This window comes from Myotis nattereri, assembly GCF_964212035.1.
Source record: "Myotis nattereri genome assembly, chromosome: X".
Classification (NCBI taxonomy): domain Eukaryota; kingdom Metazoa; phylum Chordata; class Mammalia; order Chiroptera; family Vespertilionidae; genus Myotis; species Myotis nattereri.
Genome location: NC_138078.1, coordinates 95,664,646 through 95,688,558, shown reverse-complemented (window position 1 = coordinate 95,688,558; position 23,913 = coordinate 95,664,646). Strand labels below are relative to the sequence as shown.

At 42.0% G+C, this 23,913-nt stretch overlaps 1 protein-coding gene across 1 annotated transcript in view; it reads right to left on the bottom strand.

The window, feature by feature from the left end:
• IL1RAPL2 (interleukin 1 receptor accessory protein like 2) overlaps positions 1-23,913 on the bottom strand; it is a gene marked incomplete at its 3' end in the record, with an annotated part of 1,466,967 nt that overhangs the window by 27,195 nt on the left and 1,415,859 nt on the right. The window contains exon 9 of the mRNA XM_081115342.1: positions 15,673-15,816. Coding sequence (XP_080971468.1) covers positions 15,673-15,816 — 144 coding nt within the window. The remainder of the gene's footprint in view (positions 1-15,672; positions 15,817-23,913) is intronic.

Below are 23,913 nucleotides of genomic sequence, written 5' to 3'. Positions count from 1 at the left end.
GCTGGGGGAGGGCACAGCCGTTTCCAAGATGACCCCTGCAGGACTGAATTCCTTCTGGTTGGTCGCGCTTCTGGCCATGATGTTACACCCAGGGTTTTTATATAAGTAGATTTTATGAACAAATATATTCAAAACAAGTAGTACAAGATGAAAGAAATGGATAAATTCCTAGAAACATACAATCTCCCAAAACTGAATCAGGAAGAAACAGAAAATCTGAGCAGACCAATTACAAATAATGAAATTGAAGAAATAATTTAAAAAACTTCCAATAAACAAAAGTCCTGGACCAGATCACTTCAAGGGGGAGTTTTAACAAACAAAGAACTAACACCTATCCTTCTCAAACATTTACTAAAAATTCAGTAAGAGAGAAAAGTGCCAAGCTAATTTATGAAGCCAGCATTAATTCCTAATTCCAAAATCAGATAAAGATACTACAAAAAATCATAGGCCAATATCCCTGATGAACATAGATGCTAAAATCCTCAACAAACTATTAGCAAATCGAATCCAGAATTACATTAAAAAGATCATACACCATGATGAAGTGGGATTTATCCCTGGGATGCAAAGTTGGTACAATATACACAAATCAATTAAAATGATACACCACATAAACAAAGTGAAGGATGAAAATCATATGATCATATCAATAGATGTAGAAAAAGCATTTGAGAAAATCTAGCACACATTTTATTATAAAAATTATCAGCAAAGTGGGAATATATAAAATGTAACAACATAATAAAGGTGACATGTGACAAACACACAGCAAACATCATATTCAATGAACAAAACATAAAAGTGTTTCCTTTAATATCAAAAACAAGAGAGGAATGCCTGCTTTCACCACTTTTATTCAACATAGTACTGGAAGCTGTAGTCACAGCAATCAGACAAAAAGAAGAAATAACAGGCATCCATATTGGAAGTAAAACTTTCATTATTTGCAGATGACAGGATCCTCTATATAAAGAACTCTAAAAATTCCACCATAAAAACTACTGGACCTGGTAAATGTGTTCAATAAAGTAGCAGGATACAAAATAAATATCCAGAAATCAGTTGCATTTTTATATACCAACTAGAGTCCTGGTGCATGAAATTCATGCATGGGGGATGTCCTCAGCCTGGCCTGCATGCTCTCCAATCTGGGACCCCTCAGGCGTTGTCAGGGATCAGGCCTAAACCAGCAGTTGGACATCCCTCTTGAAATCTGGGACTGCTGGCTCTTAACTGCTCACCTGCCTGACTGCCTGATCACCGCTAACCACTCTTCCAGCCTTCCTGATGCCCCTAACTCCTCCCCTACCAGCCTGATCGCCCCTAACCACCTCTGCCTGTTGACCTGATCCCCTTAACTGCTCCGCCCTGCTGGCCTGATCCCCCTAACTGCCAGCCTGATCCCCCTAACTTCTCTCCCCTGTTGGCCTGATTGCAACTAAATGCCTCTGCCTCGGCCCCACCACTGTGGCTTTGTCTGGAAGGACATCCGGAAGATCATCTGGAAGATGTCCAGTCTAATTAGCACATTACCTTTTTATTAGTATAGATAATGAACTATCAAAAAGGGAAAATAAGACAATAATCCCATTTACAACTGCATAAATATTACCTAGGAATAAACTTAATGAGGGAGGTAAAAGACCTGTAATCAGAAAATTATAAGACACTGAAGAACGAGCCGAGGCCAGTTTGGCTCAGTGGATAGAGCATCGGCCTACGGACTGAGGGGTCCCAGGTTCGATTCCGGTCAAGGGCATGTACCTGGGTTGTGGGCATATCCCCAGTAGGAGATGTGCAGGAGGCAGCTGATCGATGTTTCTCTCTCATCGATGTTTCTAGCTCTCTATCTCTCTCCCTTCCTCTCTGTAAAAAAATCAATAAAACATATTTTTTAAAAAAAGACACTGAAGAACGCAATTGACTAGGCTGGTGTGGTTCAGTGGTTGAGTGTTGACCCAGGAGCGAATAGGTCACTGAGGTTGATTCCCGGTGAAGGTACATGCTTGAGTTGTGAGCTCCATCCCCAGTATGGGGCATACAGGAGGCAATGAATCCCTGATGTTTCTCTCTCATCAATGTTTCTATCTCTCTCTCCTTCTCCCTTCTGCTCTCTCTAAAAATCAATAAAAGCATATTTTAAAAAAGAAAGCCATTTAAGAAGCTCAAAATATGTGGGAGCATATACCATGTTATAAAGAATTAACATTATTAACATGTCCATACTATACAAAGCAATAGATTCAATGCAATTCCTATCAAGATACCAATGGCATATTTCACAGAACTAGAATAATGATGCACCTGATGAGGAGTTATATTCAAAATTTAAAAGAACACATACAATTCAACACCAACAAAACCCCCACAAACTATCTCTATATATAAAATGGAGGAATATGCAAATTTGTCCGGGATGCCATCATGACATGACCTTTCACAGGGTGGAGTGGCTGCAGGGCTGCTGGGCAGCAATCCAGGTCTAAGAGTGATTTTGTGCCACCCAGGCAGACTCCCCCATGGCCTGCTGCTGAATCCCGATGCTGACCTGGGGTTTACTAAACTTTACTGGAGCTGCTCCCCACACCCCCACCCCTTGCCCCAGGACCGTGCTGCCGCAGCAGGGCACCCCAGCAGTGTCCTGACAGGCAGGTGGCCTGGGAGAGCCAAGTGGAGCAGGGGCTTCAGGGAACCACAGCCGGGGTCCGCAGGTGGACAGACAGGCCTCCACCTGAGGGGTGGCTCCCAGGTGAGAGCTGCGGCTTTGGCAAAGCAGCTGGCCAGGAGGCGGGTGGCCTAAGGGGTGCAAAGTGGTGCTGAGCCGGGCTGCACAGGAGGGGGCTCAGGCCAGGGCAGGGGGCCGGCGGGCGGTGATCTGCCTCGTCCACTGAGAGCAAGGTTCTGCAGTGGCCCCAAGACACAGGAAACAAGAGCTGATGACTGCTGGATTGGAAGGATGCCCAGGTGGAGGGGCATGGACCTGCAGACCTGAGGCAGGGGTTGAGGGGTGGCACCACATCAGTGGAGGGGTGCCGCACTGCAGTGGTTTGGCGAAGCTCCCAGCACTAACCAGGCCTCACCTTGGCCTGTGCACTTGAGAGGCCGCAACTTCTGCTCACGCCTTGGCCCAAAAGCAAGCCCGCACCCACCCCACCCTCAGTTCCTGCCTCACCGCACAGCGGTGCATGCCTGCATGGTGAGTGCAAAGCCTACCATGTGCTCCCCATAAGGGGGGACAGTAGATTTGGGGGTGGGGGACGGGGGAGAGGAAAGAATGTGGAGCATCCACAATGAAGAGTTGCTTGAGAACTAGGCTCAGAGCCTCACAGGAAGGTTTGTTCTGTTTGCCCCACTACTGTCCCTTAGGAAAGGTGGAGAGTGCAGTTGTCAGGGCTCCCTGCAAACTGAGTACAGTTCCACAGCAAACTGGATTTGGCCTCAGTTTCCTGGTCTGTAAAATGGATTAAGTGTTTCCCAGTGCCTTCACTGAACTTTGAGGGCTAATTGAAATACTATATAAAGAAAATGAGTGAAGACATGATAAAGAAAAGGAAGGGCAAACAACACGAAAGAAAGATTGGAAGGAACGTGTAAACCAATTGTCACTTAAATAGGGAATATAGTCAACAGTATTGTAATGATGGTATGATGCCAGGTGGGTATTGGAAATATCTAATAGAAAAAAAAAAGAGAGAGGACCCAAATAAAATCAGAAATGAAAGAGGAGAAGTAAATACTGACACTACAGGAATCTAAAGGAATTATTATATCTATAATTATTATTATATTTATTGAGACATATCTTCAAAATGGGAAATTAGAGCCTGTTCTGAGCACAATTACATGTTCTAACAATATACTAGGTATATGAAAATTTGTTCACTTACCCTCAGTTTTTATATACAACAATTAATATTTAAAAACCTGAGTTTTTACCTGTTCACATAAAATAAGTAGATAAAATATGTGATGGAGGAAAATGTCACTGGTTCCCAAGTGCCAATAAGTGGCACTTATTGGCACCAGCAGCAGGTATGAGCAGCCCCTGCTCCACTTGGTTCTCCCAGGCCACCTGCCTGTCAGGACACTGCTGGGGTGCCCTGCTGCGGCAGCATGGTCCTGGGGCAAGGGGTGGGGGTGTGGGGAGCAGCTCCAGTAAAGTTTAGTAAACCCCAGGTCAGCATCAGGATTCAGCTGCAGGCCATGGGGGAGTCTGCCTGGGTGGCACAAAATCACTCTTAGACCTGGATTGCTGCCCAGCAGCCCTGCAACCACTCCACTCTGTGAAAGGTCATGACATGATGGGCATCCCAGGCAAATTTGCATATTCCTCCATTAAATATAGAGCTAGTTTGTGGGGGTTTTGTTGGTGTTGAATTGTATGTGTTCTTTTAAATTTTGAATATAACTCTTCATCTATCTATTATTCATATATCATAATAGAGGGTGCAGGAGAGGGTGGGGAACACTTTGTAAAGTATATGATTGTCTAACCATTATTCTGTAACTAATATAAAACCTGAAACTAATACAAAATAATATTGAATGTAAAGAAATGAAAGTAGGAGTGAAATTTGTATGAATTTCAAAGTTTAAATACAGGCTGTAAAGGAAGGAAGGGGGAGAATAGAAATATTGTTTTTCATTTTACCACTTTATTGTCTTTTCAGTACATGAAAAAGACAGGTGTCTTTATATGGTGCTTTTATACTAAGTCATTATCTCATTTGATGTTCAGGGCAACTTAAAGAAAAGATAATTATTCCCTCCACTATTCAAAGAAAGGAAGTCTTGGTATTTGGCCCTAATGATTCAATTGTCAAGCCCTTATTGTAAAGCAGGGTTAGTGAAATTTTCTGTGAAGGGTCATATCTATACTAATAAAAGCCTTGGGGGCAATCAGGCCAACAGGGGATTGGTTAGAGGGTGATCAGGCTGGCAGGCAGAAGCAGTTAGGGGCAATCAGGCAGGCAGGCAGGTGAGCAGTTAGGAGTTAGCAGTCACAGATTGTGAGAGGGATGTCCAACTGCCGGTTTAGGCCCAATCCCTGAACCGGCAGTCGGACATCCCCCGAAGGGTCCAAGATTGGAGAGGGTGCAGGCTAGGCTGAGCGACACCCCCGCCCCCGATGCACAAATTTTGTGCACCAGGCCACTAGTCCAATTATAACTTAGACAAAAGAACTAAATTGACACTGCTTGAAAGAGGACATACAGATGACCAATAAACATATCAAATGATGCTAAAATTAAATAATCATTAGAGAAATGCAAACTAAAATTTAATAAGATATCACCTTATACCTGTCAGAATGACTATCGTCAATAAATCAACAAATAACAAGTGTTAGTAAGAATGTGGATAAAAGGAAACTCTTGTGCACTGTTAGTGGAAATGCAAATTGGTACAGACAATGTGGAAAAAGTATGGCATTTCCTCAAAAAAATTAAAAATGGAACTGCCCAGCAATTACAATTCTCAGTATATATCAAAAGGAACTTAAAACACTAATTTGAAAGAATATATGCAACCCTATTGTTCAGTACAGCATTATTTACAATAGCCAAGCTATGGAAGCGGCCCATTAATAGATGAATTGATAAAATAGCTGTGGTACACATATACAATGATATATTACTTGGTCATTAAAAGAACAATATATTACCATTTGTGGCAGCATGAATGGAATTTGGGTTATTTTGCTAAGTGAATTGGTCAGAGCCAAACAAACACTATGTGATTTCCCTTATATGTGGAATCTAAAGAAATATGTAAATTAACAATATAAAAAAGAAATAGATCATAGATCATACAGAGAACAGACTGATGGTATCTAGAGGGGAGGAAGGTTGGGTTAGAGAAGTACAAATTGAAAGTTAAAAATATTAATGAGGATGTAAATTATAACATAGTAAATATAGTTTATAATAATGTAACAACTATATATGGTGCACGCTGAGTACTGGAAATATCAGGGGAACACTTTGTAAAGCACATGATTGGCTAACCACTCTGCTGTATTACTGAAACTAATACAAAATAATATTGAATACAAACTGTAATTTAAATATTTTAAAATAAAACATAAAAATAAAACATAAAAAATAAAACAAAAAGGCAGTTTATAAGAACTCTCAGTAAATGCTACTGTAGATATGAATCAAAGATAAAACATGAAAGAAATGTATATAGGTAAAACTAAGTTTTGTCTGAGAGATGCCAAAATCCTATCTAATAAAAGAGAAACATGGTAATTGGCGTATGACCGCTACTCTTCCCATTGGCTAATCAGGGAGATATGCAAATTAACTGCCAGCCAAGATGGCGGCCGGCAGCCAAGCAGCTTGAAACTAACATGAGGCTTCCTTGCTTCAGTGACGGAGGAAACCAACGTTCCCCGCCTGCTTTGCCGGCCTCTGAGCCTGCAGTTTAAAAAACATTGTAACAAATATAGAAGCTAAACAAAACCCCAGAAACATGCTTTCAGCGAGGCCAGGATCTCAGAGCTGGAGTTATACAATGTTTTGATTATAGAACCGAAACAAACCAGATAACTTCTTTCAGCAGCAGAAGCCTCAGAGCTGGAGCCAGAGCTAAAGATGGCCCAGAATTAAAAAAAAAGAAAAAAGAAAAAAAGGAGCAGTTGGGAGCTTCAGTCGGCCTGAAAACAGCCCTCAGCCCCTCACCCAGACTGGCCAGGCACCCCAGTGGGGACCCCCACCCTGATTCAGGACACCCTTCAGGGCAAACCAGCCAGCCCCACCCATGCACCGAGCCTCTATCCTATATAGTAAAAGGGTAATATGCCTCCCAGCACCGGGATCAGCGGAGCCGAGAGGCCTCCCGGCACCGGGATCAGCATGACAGGGGGCAGCGCCCAAACCCCCTGATCGCTCTGTGGCTCTGTGTGACAGGGGGCGGGGTCACAACCTCCCTATCCGCCCTGCTCTCTTAGTGACAGGGGAAGGCGCCCCAACCCCCTGATCAGCCCTGCTCTGTGCCTGATGGGGGGAGCTCCCCAACCCCCTGATCGCCCTGCGGCTCTGTGTGTGACAGGGTGCGGTGCCTCAACCCCCTGATCGGCCCTGCTCTGTGGGTGATAGAGGGTGGTGCCCCAACCCCCTGATCCGTCCTGCCCTGAGTGTGACAGGGGGTGGTGCCCCAACTCCCCTATCGGCCCTACTCTGTGAGTGACAGGGTGGAGCTCCTCAATCCCCTGATTGGCCCTGCTCTGTGCATGATTGGGGGGAGCTCCCCAACCCCTTGATTGACCCTGCTCTGTGCATGACAGGGGGGAGCTCCCCAACCCCCTGATTGGCCTTGTTCTGTGCATGATAGGGTACGGAGCCCCAACCCCCCCTGTGGGCCCTGCTCTGTGTGTGACAGGGGGTGGTGCCGCAACCTCCCCATCGACCCTGTCTTGAGTGTGACGGGGCAGTGCCCCAACCCCCCAATCGGCCCTACCCTGAGCGTGACTGAGGGTGGCATTGCAACCTCCCAATCGGCCCTGCTCTGTGCATGACAGGGGAAGGCACCCCAACTCCCCAATCGGCCCTGCTCTGAGCCCGACCAGGGGCTGCACCTAGAGATTGGGCCTGCCCTCTGCCACCCGGGAGCAGGCCTAAGCCAGCAGGTCGTTATCTCCCGAGGGGTCCCAGACTGCAAGAGGGCACAGGCCGGGCTGAGGGACCCCCCCTCCCCTCCGAGTGCACAAATTTTTGTGCACCGTGCCTCTAGTCTATATATAAAAAGCCCTAATATGCAAATAGACCAAACAGCGGAACAACTGAACAACTGAACAACCAAACAACCAGTCGCAATGATGTGCGCTGACCACCAGGGGCCATGCGCAGAACATGGTGGGCATTGGCTGCAGTGGGATGGTGAGCAAGTGAGCAGGGGTGCCAGAACAAGGTGGGGCGCCAGTTGCTATCATTGGGGTGAGCCTCTGGTGGTTATTGAAAGTTCTTTGCTCCCATGTGCCGTGGTCCCACCCGGTGCTCGCACCCACTGCTGGCACTGGCCCTGCTTGCACCCACAGCTGGTGCCAGAGCTGCTGCTCACACCCGCTGCCAGTGCCAGTCCCAATCGCTGGGCACCATCAGCTGGTGTGAGCAGCGGCTGCCAGCCCTAATTGCTTCTGAGGGTTTCTCCATCTCCCCCTGCTCCTGAGGAGCAATTGGAGCAGCAGCCACCACTCAAACCCACTGACGGCACCGGCCCTGCTCACACCCGCTTCTGGTGCCAGCCCTAATTGCTCTGTGCCATCAGCAGGTGCGAGCAGGCCAGCATCATCAGCACATGGGAGAGGCGACAGCAGGAGCAGGGCTGCCAGCACACAGGGGCTGTGGGGGTGGGATGGGAGGGGCCAGGCTGGTGCACAGAGGATGGGCCGAGATCCACCCCTGTGCCCACCACAACCTTGCGGGCCACAGTTCCTTTCAAGGTGCATGAATTTGTGCACTGGGCCCCTAGTCATATAATATTTGCATTCATTTATTCTTACAAATATGTACTACAACTGATCAGTTAGTCTGAGTTATTGGGCATGGGTGATGAAAGAAATTAATTGTTAAAGATTAACTTAATAAATTGTATCATTTCTTACAGGGAGTATTAATAAATCACTTATAATCAAGACTCAAAACAAATGAATTACAGGAGTCTTCCTTTCATATTCTTTCATATAGACAATGCATCTTTTCTATTCCTAATTGGATATTTTAACCACTTATTGGCACTTGGGAACCAGTGACATTTTCCTCAGTCATATATTTTATCTACTTAATTTATGTGCACAGGCAAAAACTCAGGTTTTTAAATATTAATTGTTGTATATAAAAACTGAGGGTAAGTGAACAAATGTTCATATACCTAGTGTATTGTTGGTTCATGTAATTGTGCTCAGAACAGGCTCTAATTTCCCATTTTGAAGATATGTCTCAATAAATATTTATAAAACTTTTAAATGGGCTGCTATAACTGTTGAGTAAATACACTACTTTGATAATGAGTATGCATATGTACTCATTGAACATCATTTTTCTAAATTACTGTGAAAACATAAAAGTCAATTAAAGCCCACTCATATCATTGTTTACATTAATAGTAGCAATAAAACCCAAATTAAAGATTCCTAAAAAAATTTGATGTTACAGTCACCACTCTCCCCTTCTTCTGTCACTATAAAAATAAAACAAAATAATAAACCCATCTATTTTGAGGTAAGACTGTGATCTTAAAATAATAAAAGCTCTTACCTTTGTAATTTAAATATAATAAAAAACTAGGAATTAAACCAGCCTTTTTAAAGTGATGACTTACAATTGGACTTCTTTTTATCTTGGATTGCCTAAGGCATTTCACACACATATTCCAAGGCTTAAAGTAGTTTTTGGGTGAGGATTTTATGCACATGAAGTGACATGCCATGATTTTTTATTGGTATTCAGTGGAAATATCAATTTGTTCTCTTGAAAAAATTAAATCATTTTTGCATTTTCAAAGAAACAAGGCTCAATAAAATGCTTTATTTTATTTATTTATTTATTTTAAATATATTTTATTGATTTTTTTACAGAGAAGAAGAGAGAGGGATAGAGAGTTAGAAACATCAATGAGAGAAATGGATCAGCTGCCCCCTACACGCCCCCCAGTGGGGATGTGCCCGCAACCAGGGTACATGGCCTTGACTGGAATCGAACCTAGGACCCTTCAGTCCGCAGGCCGAGGCTCTATCCACTGAGCCAAACCGGTTCGGCAAAATGCTTTATTGATATTAAAGAGCCATAATATTTCTAAGGGCCATAAATGGAAAACATGAGAAAATTATAGGCCACATTCTGAATTTCTTTGAATTCACCTTTGATAATGGTGCTATAATCATCAAAAATATGTGGGATAGATGTACCTCGAGCTTTGAAAATAGTATTTTCATGTTTTTTTAATCAGTTTCTTCAATGAGTTGCTTTTTTTTTATAGATGCCAAGAATGGTTAAGCTAGAGAAGCCAGGAAGATGGTGGTGTAGGTAAACGCTGGTACTAGCCACCTCCCACACCACATCAAAATACAACTAAAATACAGAACAACCATCATCCAGAAATTCTGGAAAGCTGGCTGAATTAAGTCCTACAACTAGAGAAGTAAAGAAGAAAGCATGCTGAGACTGGTAGGAGGTTCAGAGGTGCTGAACGAGCTGGTCCAGCACCCATGTGTGCTGCTTTTTTAATCAGGAGGGAGTTCGTCCTGCAAAGGACACCTTGAGGAGCAAGAGGTCCAAGTCCCACACCAGACCCCCAGGCCAGAGTCCCAGAGCTGGGAAAAGAAGTCCCTACTGGTAGTAAGAACCACGAGCTGTAAAAACCAGTGTGGATTATGGCTCAGTGACACAGAAGCTGCTGGAGACCAAGCTGTTCCTCTTGAAAGGCCAGCACCACAAACAGAACTTACAAGGTCTTGCTTCCTCTGAGCTCCAGCAGCAGGGTGAGGCTCTGGGGAACACAGACACATATAGGGACAAACTGGATTGTCTGGCATCAGGGCAGGAACTCTAAAGCAGCTTTCTCCCAGGTAGAGGTGCTCACAGGGATTATTGTTCCTATGCTAGGACCAGTCCAGTCACAGAGCTGACTGGCAGCCATTTCTGTTTGCTCTGACCTGGTGATTCCCAATTTACAACCTCACTCAAGCTGTGTGCAGCTGCTTTGCATATTAATGGCCTGTACTTTCTCAGGCTAAAACCTCTCAAACAAGCTGCAGCTGGGTCAGGGATCCCCAAACCTATCAATAAAAGGCCCAAGACCCGGCACCAGCACTAGCTTGCCTTGCTTCATAGCTGGGCCTCCTCTGGCCTCTTAAAAATCTGATACAGAGAGGAGGAATCTGCAGATCTCTCTGTAGCTCTGAGTGCCACAAACTTTTGTGCACCAGGCCTCTAGTTTAATAATAAAATGTAACTCCCTTTCTCTAAGCATGGCTTGGTTTTTCTCTGGTCTTCTGCAACAAAAGAAATAGACTTACAAGTCCAGGAAGCACAGAGAGTCCCAAATAAGAGAAACCCAAAGAGGACCACACCAAGACACATAATAATTAAAATGCCAAGGGCTAAAGACAAAGAGAGTATCTTAAAAGCAGCAAGAGAAGAGCACTTAGTTACCTACAAGTGAATACCCATAGGACTGTCAGCTGATTTCTCAACAGAAACTATGCAGGCCAGAAGGGAGTGGCAAGAAATATTCAAAGTGATGAATAGCAAGGATCTACAATCAAGATTACTCTACCCAGCAAAGCTATCATTTAGAATTGACTGGCAGATAAAGCGCTTCAGAGACAAGAAAAAGCTAAAGGGGTTCATTACCACCAAACCAGTATTATGTGAAATTTTGAAGGCTATTCTTTAGGAAGAGGAAGAAGAAGAAAAATATAAAGATAAAAAATATGAACAACAAAATGGAAACAAATACATCCCTATCATCATTTGAATCTAAAAATCAAAATAAACAAATAAGAAATCTAATGAACAGAAGAATAAACTGGTGAATAAAATAGAATAAATAGAATCAGAGGTATGGAAATGAAACAAACTGATGATTCTCAGAGGAAAGGAGGGTGGGGGAGCAGAAAGAGATGAGACAAAGATCGTATATGCATGTATGCATTACCTATGAATACAGGCAATAGATTGTCAAAGGCCTGGAATAGGGTGGGAACCTGGTGGAGGGGACAATGGGGGGAAAAAAGAGGGACATCTGTAATAATCTCAAAAATAAAGATTAAAAATAAAAATAAGGGCTAAGCAACTCCATCCTGTTTTCCATAGTGGCTATACCAGTTTACATTCCCACCAGCAGAGAATGAGGGCTCTTTTTCCTCCACATCATCTTCAACACTTGTTATTACTTGTCTGGCTGATAATCACCATTCTAAGAGGTGTAAGGTGGTATTGATGCTGTTATAATATCCTAGTTATTATTTAACAGGAAAGGAGGAAAGGGAAAGCTACATAAAGTCATGCCATTTATACAGCTTTGCTAAAAAAGATGCATTTAACATTCTCCAAATCTGTTCCCTGATTATTGATGGGGGAAGGGACTGGACAAAATCAGTACAGATGCATGCCCAGTAAAGTATGAGTGAAGTGAGAAGGTGATTACCCATAATCACACCTGGATGCTGAACCACACCTGACTGCAACATGGAATGGAAATTCTAGTCACTGGCCTTGCTTCTAGATCTGCTGGAACCTCAACTGCACCTTTTCTAGGACTGGCTTTAGGGCCAGTTGACTTTGGAACCTGAGAAATGTAACTTCATGCAAATAAAGCCTTTGTTCACATCTCATCCTCTTGTGGGGCTTCTGAAAAATTTTATTTTAGCAGTACCCCAAGAACCTTATTCCCACTCATGTCTGGGAAATCTGGCCCATTAATTCCTTCTGCAACAGTATCTCATTGTAGGTTTTCTTCTATTTTATCGAATTTATTGGGGTGAGATTGGTTAATAAAATTATATAGGTTTTGGGTATACAATTCTAAAATATGTCATTTGTATATTATATTGTGTGTTCTGATGTGTGGAATCTAATGGAGCAAATAAACTAACAAAATAGGAACAGACTCAGAGCAGACTTGCAGTTATCAGAGGGAAGGTGAGTTGTGGGACTGGGTGAAATAGATGAAGGTATTAAGCAAAAACAAAAAACATCATAGACACAGACAACAGAATGGTGATTAATGGAGAAGAGGGATGGTATAGGGAGGATAAATTGTGATGAAAGGAATCCTGTAGTTTTGATTTGCATGTCTCTAATAGCTAGTGAAGTTGAGCATCTTTTCATATATCTGTTGGCCATTTGTATGTCTTCTTGGGAGAAGTGTCTGTTCAACTCCTCTGTCAATTTTTAACAGGAGTGTTTGGTCATTTGGTATTAAGATGTAGATATTGATATTGAGATATAGATAAATATATAAATCTTTATATATTTTGGATATTAATCCCTTGTTGAATCTGTTGTTTGCAAACATCTTCTCCTACTCAGTTGTTTGCTTTTTGTTGTCAATTTATTTTGCTGTGCAGAAGCTTCTTAGTTTGATATAGTCCCACTAATTTATTTTTGCCTTTTTAAAATTTAGTTTTATTGACTGTATTACATATATCCCCCATTTCCAACCACCTTTGCCCCCCACCATACAGCCCCAGCCACACCCCAGGCCTCCACCACGCTATTGTCTATGTCCTTGGGCTATGCATGTGTGTATATAATTTATTTGGTTATCTCTTCCTGCCCCCCCCCACAACCCCTCTCTTCTGAGATCTGTCAGTCTGTCCCATGCATCCATGCCTATGGACCTATTTTGTTTGTCAGTTATTTTGTTCATTCGATTCCATATATAAGTAAGATCATGTGATACTTGTTTTTCTCTGATTGGCTTATTTCCCTTAACATAATAATCTCTTTCTTCCCTTGCCTTTTAGGTCAAATTCATAAAATCTGCTCTGAGACCAAGGTATATAAGTTTAGTAATTATGTTTTCTTCTATGTAATTTATCATTTCAGATATTATATTCAGGGTTTCAATCCATTTTGAGTTAATTTTTGTATGTGGGGACACACTGTAATCTAGTTTTGTTCGTTTCCATGTGGCTTTCCAATTTTCCCAGTACCATTTATGAAAGAGACTTTCTTTTCTCCATTATAGGTTTTAGGCTCCTGGTATAGCCACTTTGGAAAAGAGTATGGATGGAGGTTCCTAAAACAGTTAAGAATAGAGTTACCATGTGACCCAGCAACCCATCCTCTGGGTATCAACTTGAAAAATTTAAAAACATTTCCCCAAAGACATACACATCCTTATGTTCATTGCAGCATTATTTTCAGTGGCCAAAATATTTTTTAAAAACTGGTTTCCTTTGATAGATGATTGCATAAAGAAGATTTGGTACATATATGCAAGGGAATACTACTCAGCCATAAGAAAAGATGAAATACTACCATTTGTCACAACATGTATGGACCTTGAAAATATGCTAAACAAAATAAGTCAGACAAAAAAGTTAAGGACCATATATTTCACTTATATGTGGGATTTAAAACTTAAAGCAACAAATGAACAAAAAAGGAATACAAAAGTACAAAACCTCAGACACAGACAACAGTATGGTAGTTACCAGAGAGAGGGGAGTGGGGATTAGAACCAATAATGGGGGTCAAATAGATGTTGACAAAAGATGATTTGGTTTTGAGCGGTGGGCATATAATACAATATACAGAACATGTATCAGAAACATGTACTTGAAACCTATGTAATCTTATTAAACAACTAGAGGTCCAGTGCACAAAATTCATGCATAGGGGGGTTTCCCTCAGCCCAGCCTGCATCCTCTCCAATCCGGGATTGGGCCTAAACCAGCAGTTGGACATTCCCTCTCACAATCCAGGACTGCTGGCTCCCAACTGCTCACCTGCCTGATTGCCCCTAACTGCTTCTGCCTGCCAGCCTGATTGATGCCTAACTGCTCCCCTGACATCCCAACTGCCCTTCCTCCCCTACAGGCCTGGTTGTCCCCAACTGCCTTCCCCTGCAGGCTTGGTCACACCCAACTGCCCTCCCCTGCCAGCCATCTTGTGGTGGCCATCTTTTGACCACATGGGGGTGGCCATCTTGTGTGAGGGTGTGGCGGTCAATTTGCATATCACCTCTTTATGATATAGGATGCCAACCAATAAAATTAATAAAACGAAGAATGGCTAAAATTTTCTATATCTAAATTTGAATTTCCTATGGGAAAATGAAATTGATTTATTATAGAGTGGAAGGGAGAGGGAGAGACAGTGAGAAACAACAATGTGAGAGAAAGACTCATTGATTGGTTGCCTCTGGTACACGCCCTAAGAGGGCCTGAGCCTGCAACAGAGGTATCTGCCCTTGACCAGAATTGAAACCGAGACCCTTTAGTCTGCAGGTTGATGATCTATCCACTTAGCCAAACCAGCTAGGGCTGGAATTGATTTTTAATTTGTTTCTTAGCAAGGTAAAGAGCTTTGACAGCAATTGTTTTTTATACTGACCAACTAATGTCTCCTTGTTAAACTGTTTAATTGGAAATAATTTCAAATGTACAGGAACATTACAAAAATAAAACTATTTCAAAGTACACCCATATATCCTTTACCCAGATTCATCTACTGTTAATATTTTCTACCCTTTGCTCTCTTTCTTGATAGATAAGTAAAATTTTCCTGAACTATTTGAGGATAGGTTGCATTAGTCATAATCATTTAATTGTAAATGTTTCTTCATGCATTTCCTAAGAATAGGGATACTCTCTTACATAATCACAGATTCATGCCCTTTTTTAAAAAAATATGTTTTTGTTGAGGTTCTTTTTTTTGTTTATTCTTTGTTTCTGTTTTTTTTTTCTTTTTTTTAGAGAGAGAGAAGAAGGGAGATGGAAGGAGAGATAGAAACATTGATGCATCACCATCCATAGGCTGCCTCCTGCATGTTCCTTGCTGGGGATCGAGCCTGCAACCCGGGCATGTGCCCTGAGCTGGAATGGAACCAGTGATCTCCTGGTGCATGGGTCTGTGCTCAACCACTGAGCAACACTAGCTAGGCACATCTTCAGGCCTTTTAACTGAACTTGAACAATAGGAAACAGCTTACCATCAGTAGTTTCATCATCTCCAAAATGCTGTCTGTAGAAGAGCATCAGTTCAATATTGTAGCATTTGTAGATGATCACGAACAGTACAATGAGAAGGAGGATTGCTCCTACACCTCCTGCAAGCTCAATTTTGTAGATTAAATCTGGAAGAAACATAATAAACAGGAAAAGGTAATGAAATAAGTAATGCTTGAGATCATGTCATAAATCTGGTCTGTAAAATACTAGTATGCAACACATTCTCTTTCTCTTTCCAGAAGACTCTTGTTTAATGTAGTAAGTAGCTTTGTTTTTATTACATTTGTGTAAATCAAATATTTGTAAAATTTACTCTCCTCTAAAGATTGGAGTAAGTTTACTCTTGAAAGTGAGGGGTGGGGGTAAGAGATCAACCGAAGGACTGGTATGCATGCATATAAGCATAACCAATGGACATAAGACACTGGGGGGTAGGGGAGGCCAGGGGATTGTCAAGGGCGGGGGAAAAAAGGAGACATATGTAATACTCTTTGTAATACTTTAAGCAATACTTTTTAAAAAGAAAGTGATAAGTCTATATACAAAGGAATAGTCACTCCCAATTTGCTTTGAACACGGGTGAATCTCATATATATACTGTTGATTTAGTTGTGTTTCAGGAAACTATTAAAGCTGCCTTTTTTCTGGGTCCAGGACCAAGATTTTGTCTTTTCTGTTAAATTCTATTATTGGCTTAAAAAGATTAAAATCTAGTACTTTTCAGGCCACAAACCCCATTCTCCTATAGAACAGCATCATAAAATTATTCACAGAATCAAATAAAATCTAACAAGCTTGCAGGATTTAACTGTTTAATTTAAGCCTATGTGAACATGATTCAATAGAAGGTAAGCAGGGGAATTAGCTTATCCATTTCCCCTACTTATTTGAATAAGTGGCTATTATATATATGTGATATAATATGCCCAGAGAGGCTAAAAGAGAATGATAATGAAATATCCAGGTTAATAACTTAGCCTATTCAGCTAACACCAGGCTACCTGATAGCAGCCTCAGGCTGCTCCAATGGGGCACCCCTGCACCTCTTGGAGTTCCAACAATTAAACCAACCTGTAATGTAAGGACACATAATGTACACCAGGCTCAGGGAAAATGACTTACCTATAATTTAATTCGTGATATTAAGAAATCTAGGGTATATCATACAAAGAGGGTAAAGTATCATGACATTAAGAGAAATGGGAAGTCAGAGGAGAATTCAGAATGTGAATTCAGCAATGTCCAAACTAGAAATACTGAATCTGAAAGACATAGTGGTTTTGTTTGTTTGTTTGTTTGTTTTCTGGATCTCCCCCATATTGTAGTGAGCCCCTAAGTTGAATGGAGTAAGGGAAAATGAACTTTATCTTTCTACAAAGCACAGTGAAAAAAAATTTAACTGCTACCTAGAACAGAGTGAAAACTGATATACTGTGAGTAAAAAATAAGTTTTTGATTTATATAATGTTTCAGGAAGGTAGAGAAAAATATTTAAAAAATAAAATGATTTTATATTCAGTCTTTCACTTCACTTGAAAATGTTGAAGTTCTCATATCCGTGTTCACATTCCAGCAAGCATGGCAATGATCTTCTAGAAAAGAGTAGTGACTGCCTCTTTAAAGCAATGAATATATTCTGTGACCTGTGTTTTGTTATTTCTAATATCCAGCCCTCATTTTTTAAAAGTTTAAATATTTGCATAGCCCCTGAAGTCTTTAATTTTCAACCCCCAATCTGGAAAGTGAATGTATTTGGAAACAGAATACACTTAGATAACCCAGAGCAGACACTAATCAAGACAAGATCACAGATAAATACTCTCTTTACCAATCCATGTTATTCATCCACCATCTTATTGTACTGGTCCTCTAGGAAGAGAATTTTTACCTAAAAAATATTTCTGAGCACTTACTATGTTCTATGCAGTAGGTATATAGCAGTAAATAAGGCAGAACAAGTCCCTGGTTTCATGGAGTTTACATTGTAGTGGTGGAGGGAAACAAGAAGCAAACAAGTAATGTGATATCAAATAAGTAATGAATATAATGAATAGAACTAAGAGAAAAAAGAAAGCATGATGATCAGTCCCTCAACAAATGAGTGGATCAAGAAAGTTTCGTGCATCTATATGCTAGAGGCCTGATGCACAAAATTCATACACTCGGCGGGGGGGGGGGTCCCTCAGCCCAGCCTGTGCCCTCTCACAGGCTGGGAGCCCTGGGGTGATGTCTGACTGATAGCTTAGGCCCATTCCCCAGAAGGAGCGGGCCTAAGCTGGCATTCGGACATCCTTAGAGCTTCCACGGAGGCTGGAGAGGCTCCCGCCACAGCTGCTGTGCTCGCCAGCTGTGGGCCCAGCATCTGGCTGAACGACCATTCCCCCTTTGGGAGCGCACTGACCACTAGAGGCAGCTCCTGCATTAAGCGTCTGCCCCCTGGTACTCAGTGAATGTCATGGCGACCAGTTGTTCTTCTATTCAGTCAATTTGCATATTACCCTTTTATTAGGATGTACTAGTGGCCTGGTGCATGAAATTCGTGCACGGGTGGGGGGGGGACTGTCCCTCAACCTAGCTTGCACCATCTCCAATCTGGGACTCCCTGGGGGATGTCTCACTCCTGGTTTAGGCCCTGTGGTATCAGGCCTAAACCGGCATTTTGACATCCCTCTTGCAATCTGGGACTGCTGGCTCCTAACCACTCACCTGCCTGCCTGCCTGATCACCCCTAACCACTCTGCCTGCTGGCTTGATTGCCCGAACTTCCCCCCTGCTGGCCTGATCACCCCCAACTGCCCACGGGTACCCTTGCAAGTAGCAGATACTGATTAGGAGAGGGGGGCATGATTGTTTCCTGGGACTGAAGGTTTCGAAGGTGTTCAGAGGATTTGGCAGGCCTTGGAGGGGCGGGTTCTGTCCAGCAGCCCTGTAGCAGTGCTTGTTCCTCAAGGCGCTGGTGGGGGGGAGGGCGCAAGGGGGTGCTAGGGGGGCAGCAAGGCCAAAGGGGGAGTAACTGTCAAACCTCCGCACTTGGCGTCATTCTTTAAATGTGGCCATTTCACAGCTGTAAGTGCTCAGGGTGGGGCTCTGATCTCCTGGAGTGGGATAAGGGCAGGGCCAGGGCGGGGCCAGGCAGGCTAGGAGGGCAGGTTTTGAGCTTTCACTGCAGAAAAGGCGCCGCTGCTGTGGGGGGTGAGTGGGGATGGGTCTGACCCTGGGGGTCACTTGGGCCTGCCTCCACCCAGGTATGGAGTTGAAGGAGGAGAGGCATGCCCGGCCCTAGCGGAGGGGGACTGGCAGCGATGGGCCTCAGAGCCAGGGTGCTTCGGGGCACTGACGGGTCCTCGCTGGCGTGCTATTGCTGTGGGCACCCATGGCGGGGGGAAGAGATCAGGAGTTGGAGGTGCGGGCTGCAGTTACCCCTGAGGCTGAGTCTTCTCCTAGTCCTGTCAGCCTCTCTTGTCCCCTGGGTATGCAGGGTTTGGGGTAGGGTATCCGTGCAGGTGCAGGGGGATTGGAAGAGCTCTCCATGGCCGCTTCCTCTTCCTTCTTTGCAGTCGGGCTCCTATCAGGCACTCTCCTCAGATCCCAGGAACTTGGCTCCGACTGCCCTGCCCCTCTGTGGCTCCCTGCCACCCCCACCTCACTCAGCTCTCCCCAGCCACCCGCCTGTCAGTAGGCTGCTGGGGTGCCCTGCTGCAGGAAGTGTGGTCCTGGGGCAGGGGGTGGGGTGTGGGGAGCAGCTCCAGTAAAGTTTAGTAACCCTGGGTCCGCTTTGGGATTTGGCTGTGAGGCCCTGGGGGAGTCTACCTGGGCAGGACGAAATCACGTGACCTGGAGTCCCACCCACGTAGCCCCGCCCACCTTGTTGACTGGTCGTGACTGGGACATCATTAGAACCAATTAGCCTATTCTCTCTCTCTCTCTCTCTCTCTCTCTCTCTCTCTCTCTCTCTCTCTCTATATATATATATATATATATATATATATATATCTTAATAAAAGGGTAATATGCTAATCCAACAGGACATCTTCTGAATGTCCTTCTGGACAAAGCCACAGTGGCAGGGCCGAGGAAGAGGTGGTTAGGGGCAATCAGGCTAGCAGGGAAGAGCAGTTAGGGGTGATCAGGCCAGCAGGCAGAGGGTTTAGGGGTCAGGGGTGATCAGGCAGGCAGGCAGGTAAGTGGTTAGGCACCAGCGGTCCCAGATTGCAAGAGGAATGTCCAACTGCTGGTTTAGGCCCAAGGGGTCCCTGTTTGGAGTTGGAGAGGGTGCAGGCTAGGCTGAGGGACTCCCCCTCCACATGCACAAATTTATAATGGAATATTATTGAGCCTTAAAAAGAAGGAAATTCTGTCATTTGCTATAACATGGAGTAGCCTGGAGGCTATTATGGTAAATTAAATAAGGCAGAAAAATATAAATATTTTACTCCATAATATCACTTATATGTGGAATCTAAAATAATGCTGAAGTCATATAAACACACGCAGAAAAGTGGTTGTCAGGAGCTAGGTGGTGGGGGAGAAAATAGGGGGATGTTGGCCAAAGGATACTGTTAGTTATAAGATGAATAAGGTCTGGGGATCTAATGTATAACATGATGACAATACTTTATAATACTGTATTGTATAATTACAATTTGCTCAGAGTCTAGAAAATAAATGTGGTTACAAAAATGTAAATATGTGAGTGGATGTGTTAATTACCTCAATGGGGGAAATCATGTCAAAATGTATATTTATATCAAGTCATTACATTGTACACTTTAAGTACCTTACAATTTTACTTGTAAATTTTACTTCAATAAGACGAAAATTTTTTAAAAATAGATATGTAATATTATTTTATATAGGGTGGCCAGGGAAATCCTATCAAGTAGGTAATATTTAAGCAGAGACCAGTATGAAAAGGGTGAATGAGTCATGCAAATAGCTTAGGGAAGGATGGCTCAGGTAGAGGAAATACCAAGTGCATAGACCAGTGATGGTAAACCTTTTGAGCTCGGCGTGTCAGCATTTTGAAAAACCCTAACAACTCTGGTGCCATGTCACATAGAAATTTTTTGATATTTGCAACCATAGTAAAACAAAGGTTTATATTTTTGATATTTATTTTATATATTTAAATACCATTTAACAAAGAAAAACCAACCCAAAAAAATGATTTCGCATGTCACCTCTGACACGCGTGTCATAGGTTCGCCATCACTGGCATAGACCATGAGCCAGGATTGTGCTTTGTTAGTATGAGAAATTGAAAAGTGGCTAGTGCATGTGATGTTTGAGGCAGATTTTGGTGACAATGAGATCAGAAATTGCAACAGATTGTGCCATGCCTTTTAGGCCATGACAATGATTTGGGGTTTTATTCTAAGTATAATAGTAAGGCATCTGTAATTGGAGGGTTCTGATTAGAGGAATAATATGATCTGACTTATATATAAAAGGATCATTCTGACTTCTGTGATAATAGACTGTATGTAAAGATGGGGGGAGTACAGAGATCACTTAGGAGGCTATTGTGGTGAGCTAGGCAATTGATCCTGGTGGCTCAAACCAGAGCGGTAGCAGGGAAGGTAAAGAAAGTGATTGGAGTCTGGGTGTATTTTGAAAGTAAAGCCATGAAACTTGCTTGTGGACCAGATATAGCATATGAATAGAGAAAAAAAAGTTAAGGATGATTGAACAACTGGAAGGATGTTGATGGCTATGGAGAAGAAAACTAGAAGATTGGGTTTATAGGAGGAGAAATCAGGAGTCCTGTTTCAAACAAGTGAAGGTTGATATGTCTACTGGTGGAGATTTTTTTTTTAAAGTTGCATAACATTTATTCACTACCACTGGAGGCCAATGCCATGCCAATGAGATTTTTAATAGTTATTGAATAGGCAGAAAGGTATACAACTTCAGAGTTCAGGCAGGAAGTTCAGACTAGAGATATAAATTTGTGAGTTATCAAACAATAAATGATTTTTGAAAACCTTGAGATGGAATGAAATAATCTAAACCATCAACAAAGTAAAAGAACAACCCCAACGAATGGGAGAACATATTCACCAATGATACATCTGATGAGGGGTTAATATCCAAAGTTTATAAAGAACTTACAAAAGTCAACACCAAAAACCAAAACAATACAATTTAAAAATGGGAACAGATCCTGAATAGACACTTCTACAAAGAGGACATACAGGTGGCCAGTTGACATATGATAAGATGATCAATATCCCTAATCATTAGAGAAATGCAAATTAAAACCACTTTACATCATGAATAAAACCACTTTACATCACTATCATGAATAAATCAACAAACAACAAATGTTGTCTAGGATGTGTGGAAAAGGAAAGCAGTGTGCACTGTTGGTGGGAATGCAGATTGTTGCAGCCACTGTGGAAAACAGTATGGAGTTAACTCAAAAAACTGCCTTATGACCCAGCGATTCAACTTCTGGGAATATATTCAAAGAAACCTGAAACAATGATTTGAATATATATATTCTCCTATGTTCATTGCAGCATTATTTACAATAGCCAAGATTTAGAAGAAGCCCAAGTGTCCATCAGTAGATGAGGATGAGTGGATAAAAGAGTTGTGGTACATTTACACAATGGAATATCAATCACTCGGCCATAAAAAGAAGAAATCTTACTCTTTGTAACAGCATGGATGGACCTGGAGATTATTATGCTATGTAAAATAAGCCAGTCAGAGAAAAACAAGTACCATGTGATCTCACTCATATGTGGAATATAATGAACAAAATAAACTAACAAACAAAATATAAACAAACTCATAGATAGAGAACAGACTGACAGCTGTCAGAAGAGAAGGAGTTTGGGGGACTGGTGGAAAAAGTAAAGGGATTGAGTAAAAAAGAACCCAACTCAGACACAGACATCAGTATGGTGATTACCAGAGAGAAAGGGGGGTGGTGGGAGGTAGAAGAGGGTAAAGGGAATAAATAGTGATGGATGGATACTTTACTTTGGGGTGGTGGTGAACACACAACACAATATACAGATTATGTATTATAGAATTGTACAACTGAGACTTAAATAATTTTATTAACCAATATCACCCCAGTAAATTCAATATAAAAATAAATGAGAATAGGGGACCTAAATCCTAGGGAACTCTAGTATTTAGAGATCAGGAAGATGAGAATTAATAGTATTCATAGGTATTCGTGATTTAGACATGTTTCCTTGCAGAAGCCATTAGACATGGCAGTTTTACAGTATGCCTTGTTTTCTAATGTCAGATTATCAGAAATTTTAAGGGTTGCTAGTGATGGCTTTACTTATTAAAGAGAAATGGATTCATTTTATAACTTAAAATACACCTATTTCTATTTCCACTGACTGAATGAAAGGAGCACCATTATTTTTCCTCATAGCAAGTTTTTAATTATAATACTATACATATTTCATGAATAGTTTTAATGATTGTCTTTCTCTGCACACTCACAGACTTGGGCATCTCTCTTATTCAGAGCCCTATTCTCCAGTATCTGACACAATGCTTGCTACATGAACCTCAATAATAAAAGAGAACTTTCTTCATTCATTAACAAGAATGGGTTCTGAGATTCTATTAGTTGTTAGACACTGTCTAAGTTGTGTTGAGGATGCAGAAGTGCATCATACCCTGGCTTAGAAGAACTCTCAAGCTAAACTAAAACTGAGATGTACAAGAACAAAATGATTCTTGCTACAAGGTATCTACATATGATCAATGTCTGCCCTTCATGTAGGTGAATTAAGTGGTTGGCAATTGCATAGGAGAAATTACCAAAATTCTGTATAAAATTGAACCCCGTTTGAACATGGTATATTTCACACCATATTGTTATCATTTTAATCTCAAAATAACTCTACAATTTAGATACTATTACCCCTATTTTGCAGATGAGTAAACAAAGGTTCAGGATGTCTAGCGAGAAGTTAGTCTTACTGAACCAGGTAACTGAATCAATGGCTGTACTGGATCTTGTCAACAGTGGTTTCCTGATTTCACTTTCCATATTAGATTCCTTTATACTTAAATGTTCTATTATTTTAAGGTGGAACCAATTCAAACAGAGTAAGAAATGGTATTGGAAAGATAAAAGCATTATTTCAGAATAATGACATTTCCCTACTTCTAGAGCTTCAGGTCGAAGTCAAGTAAAAATAAAAATTCCATCTTGGCAAGGAGGTACAAATAGTGACCTTGCT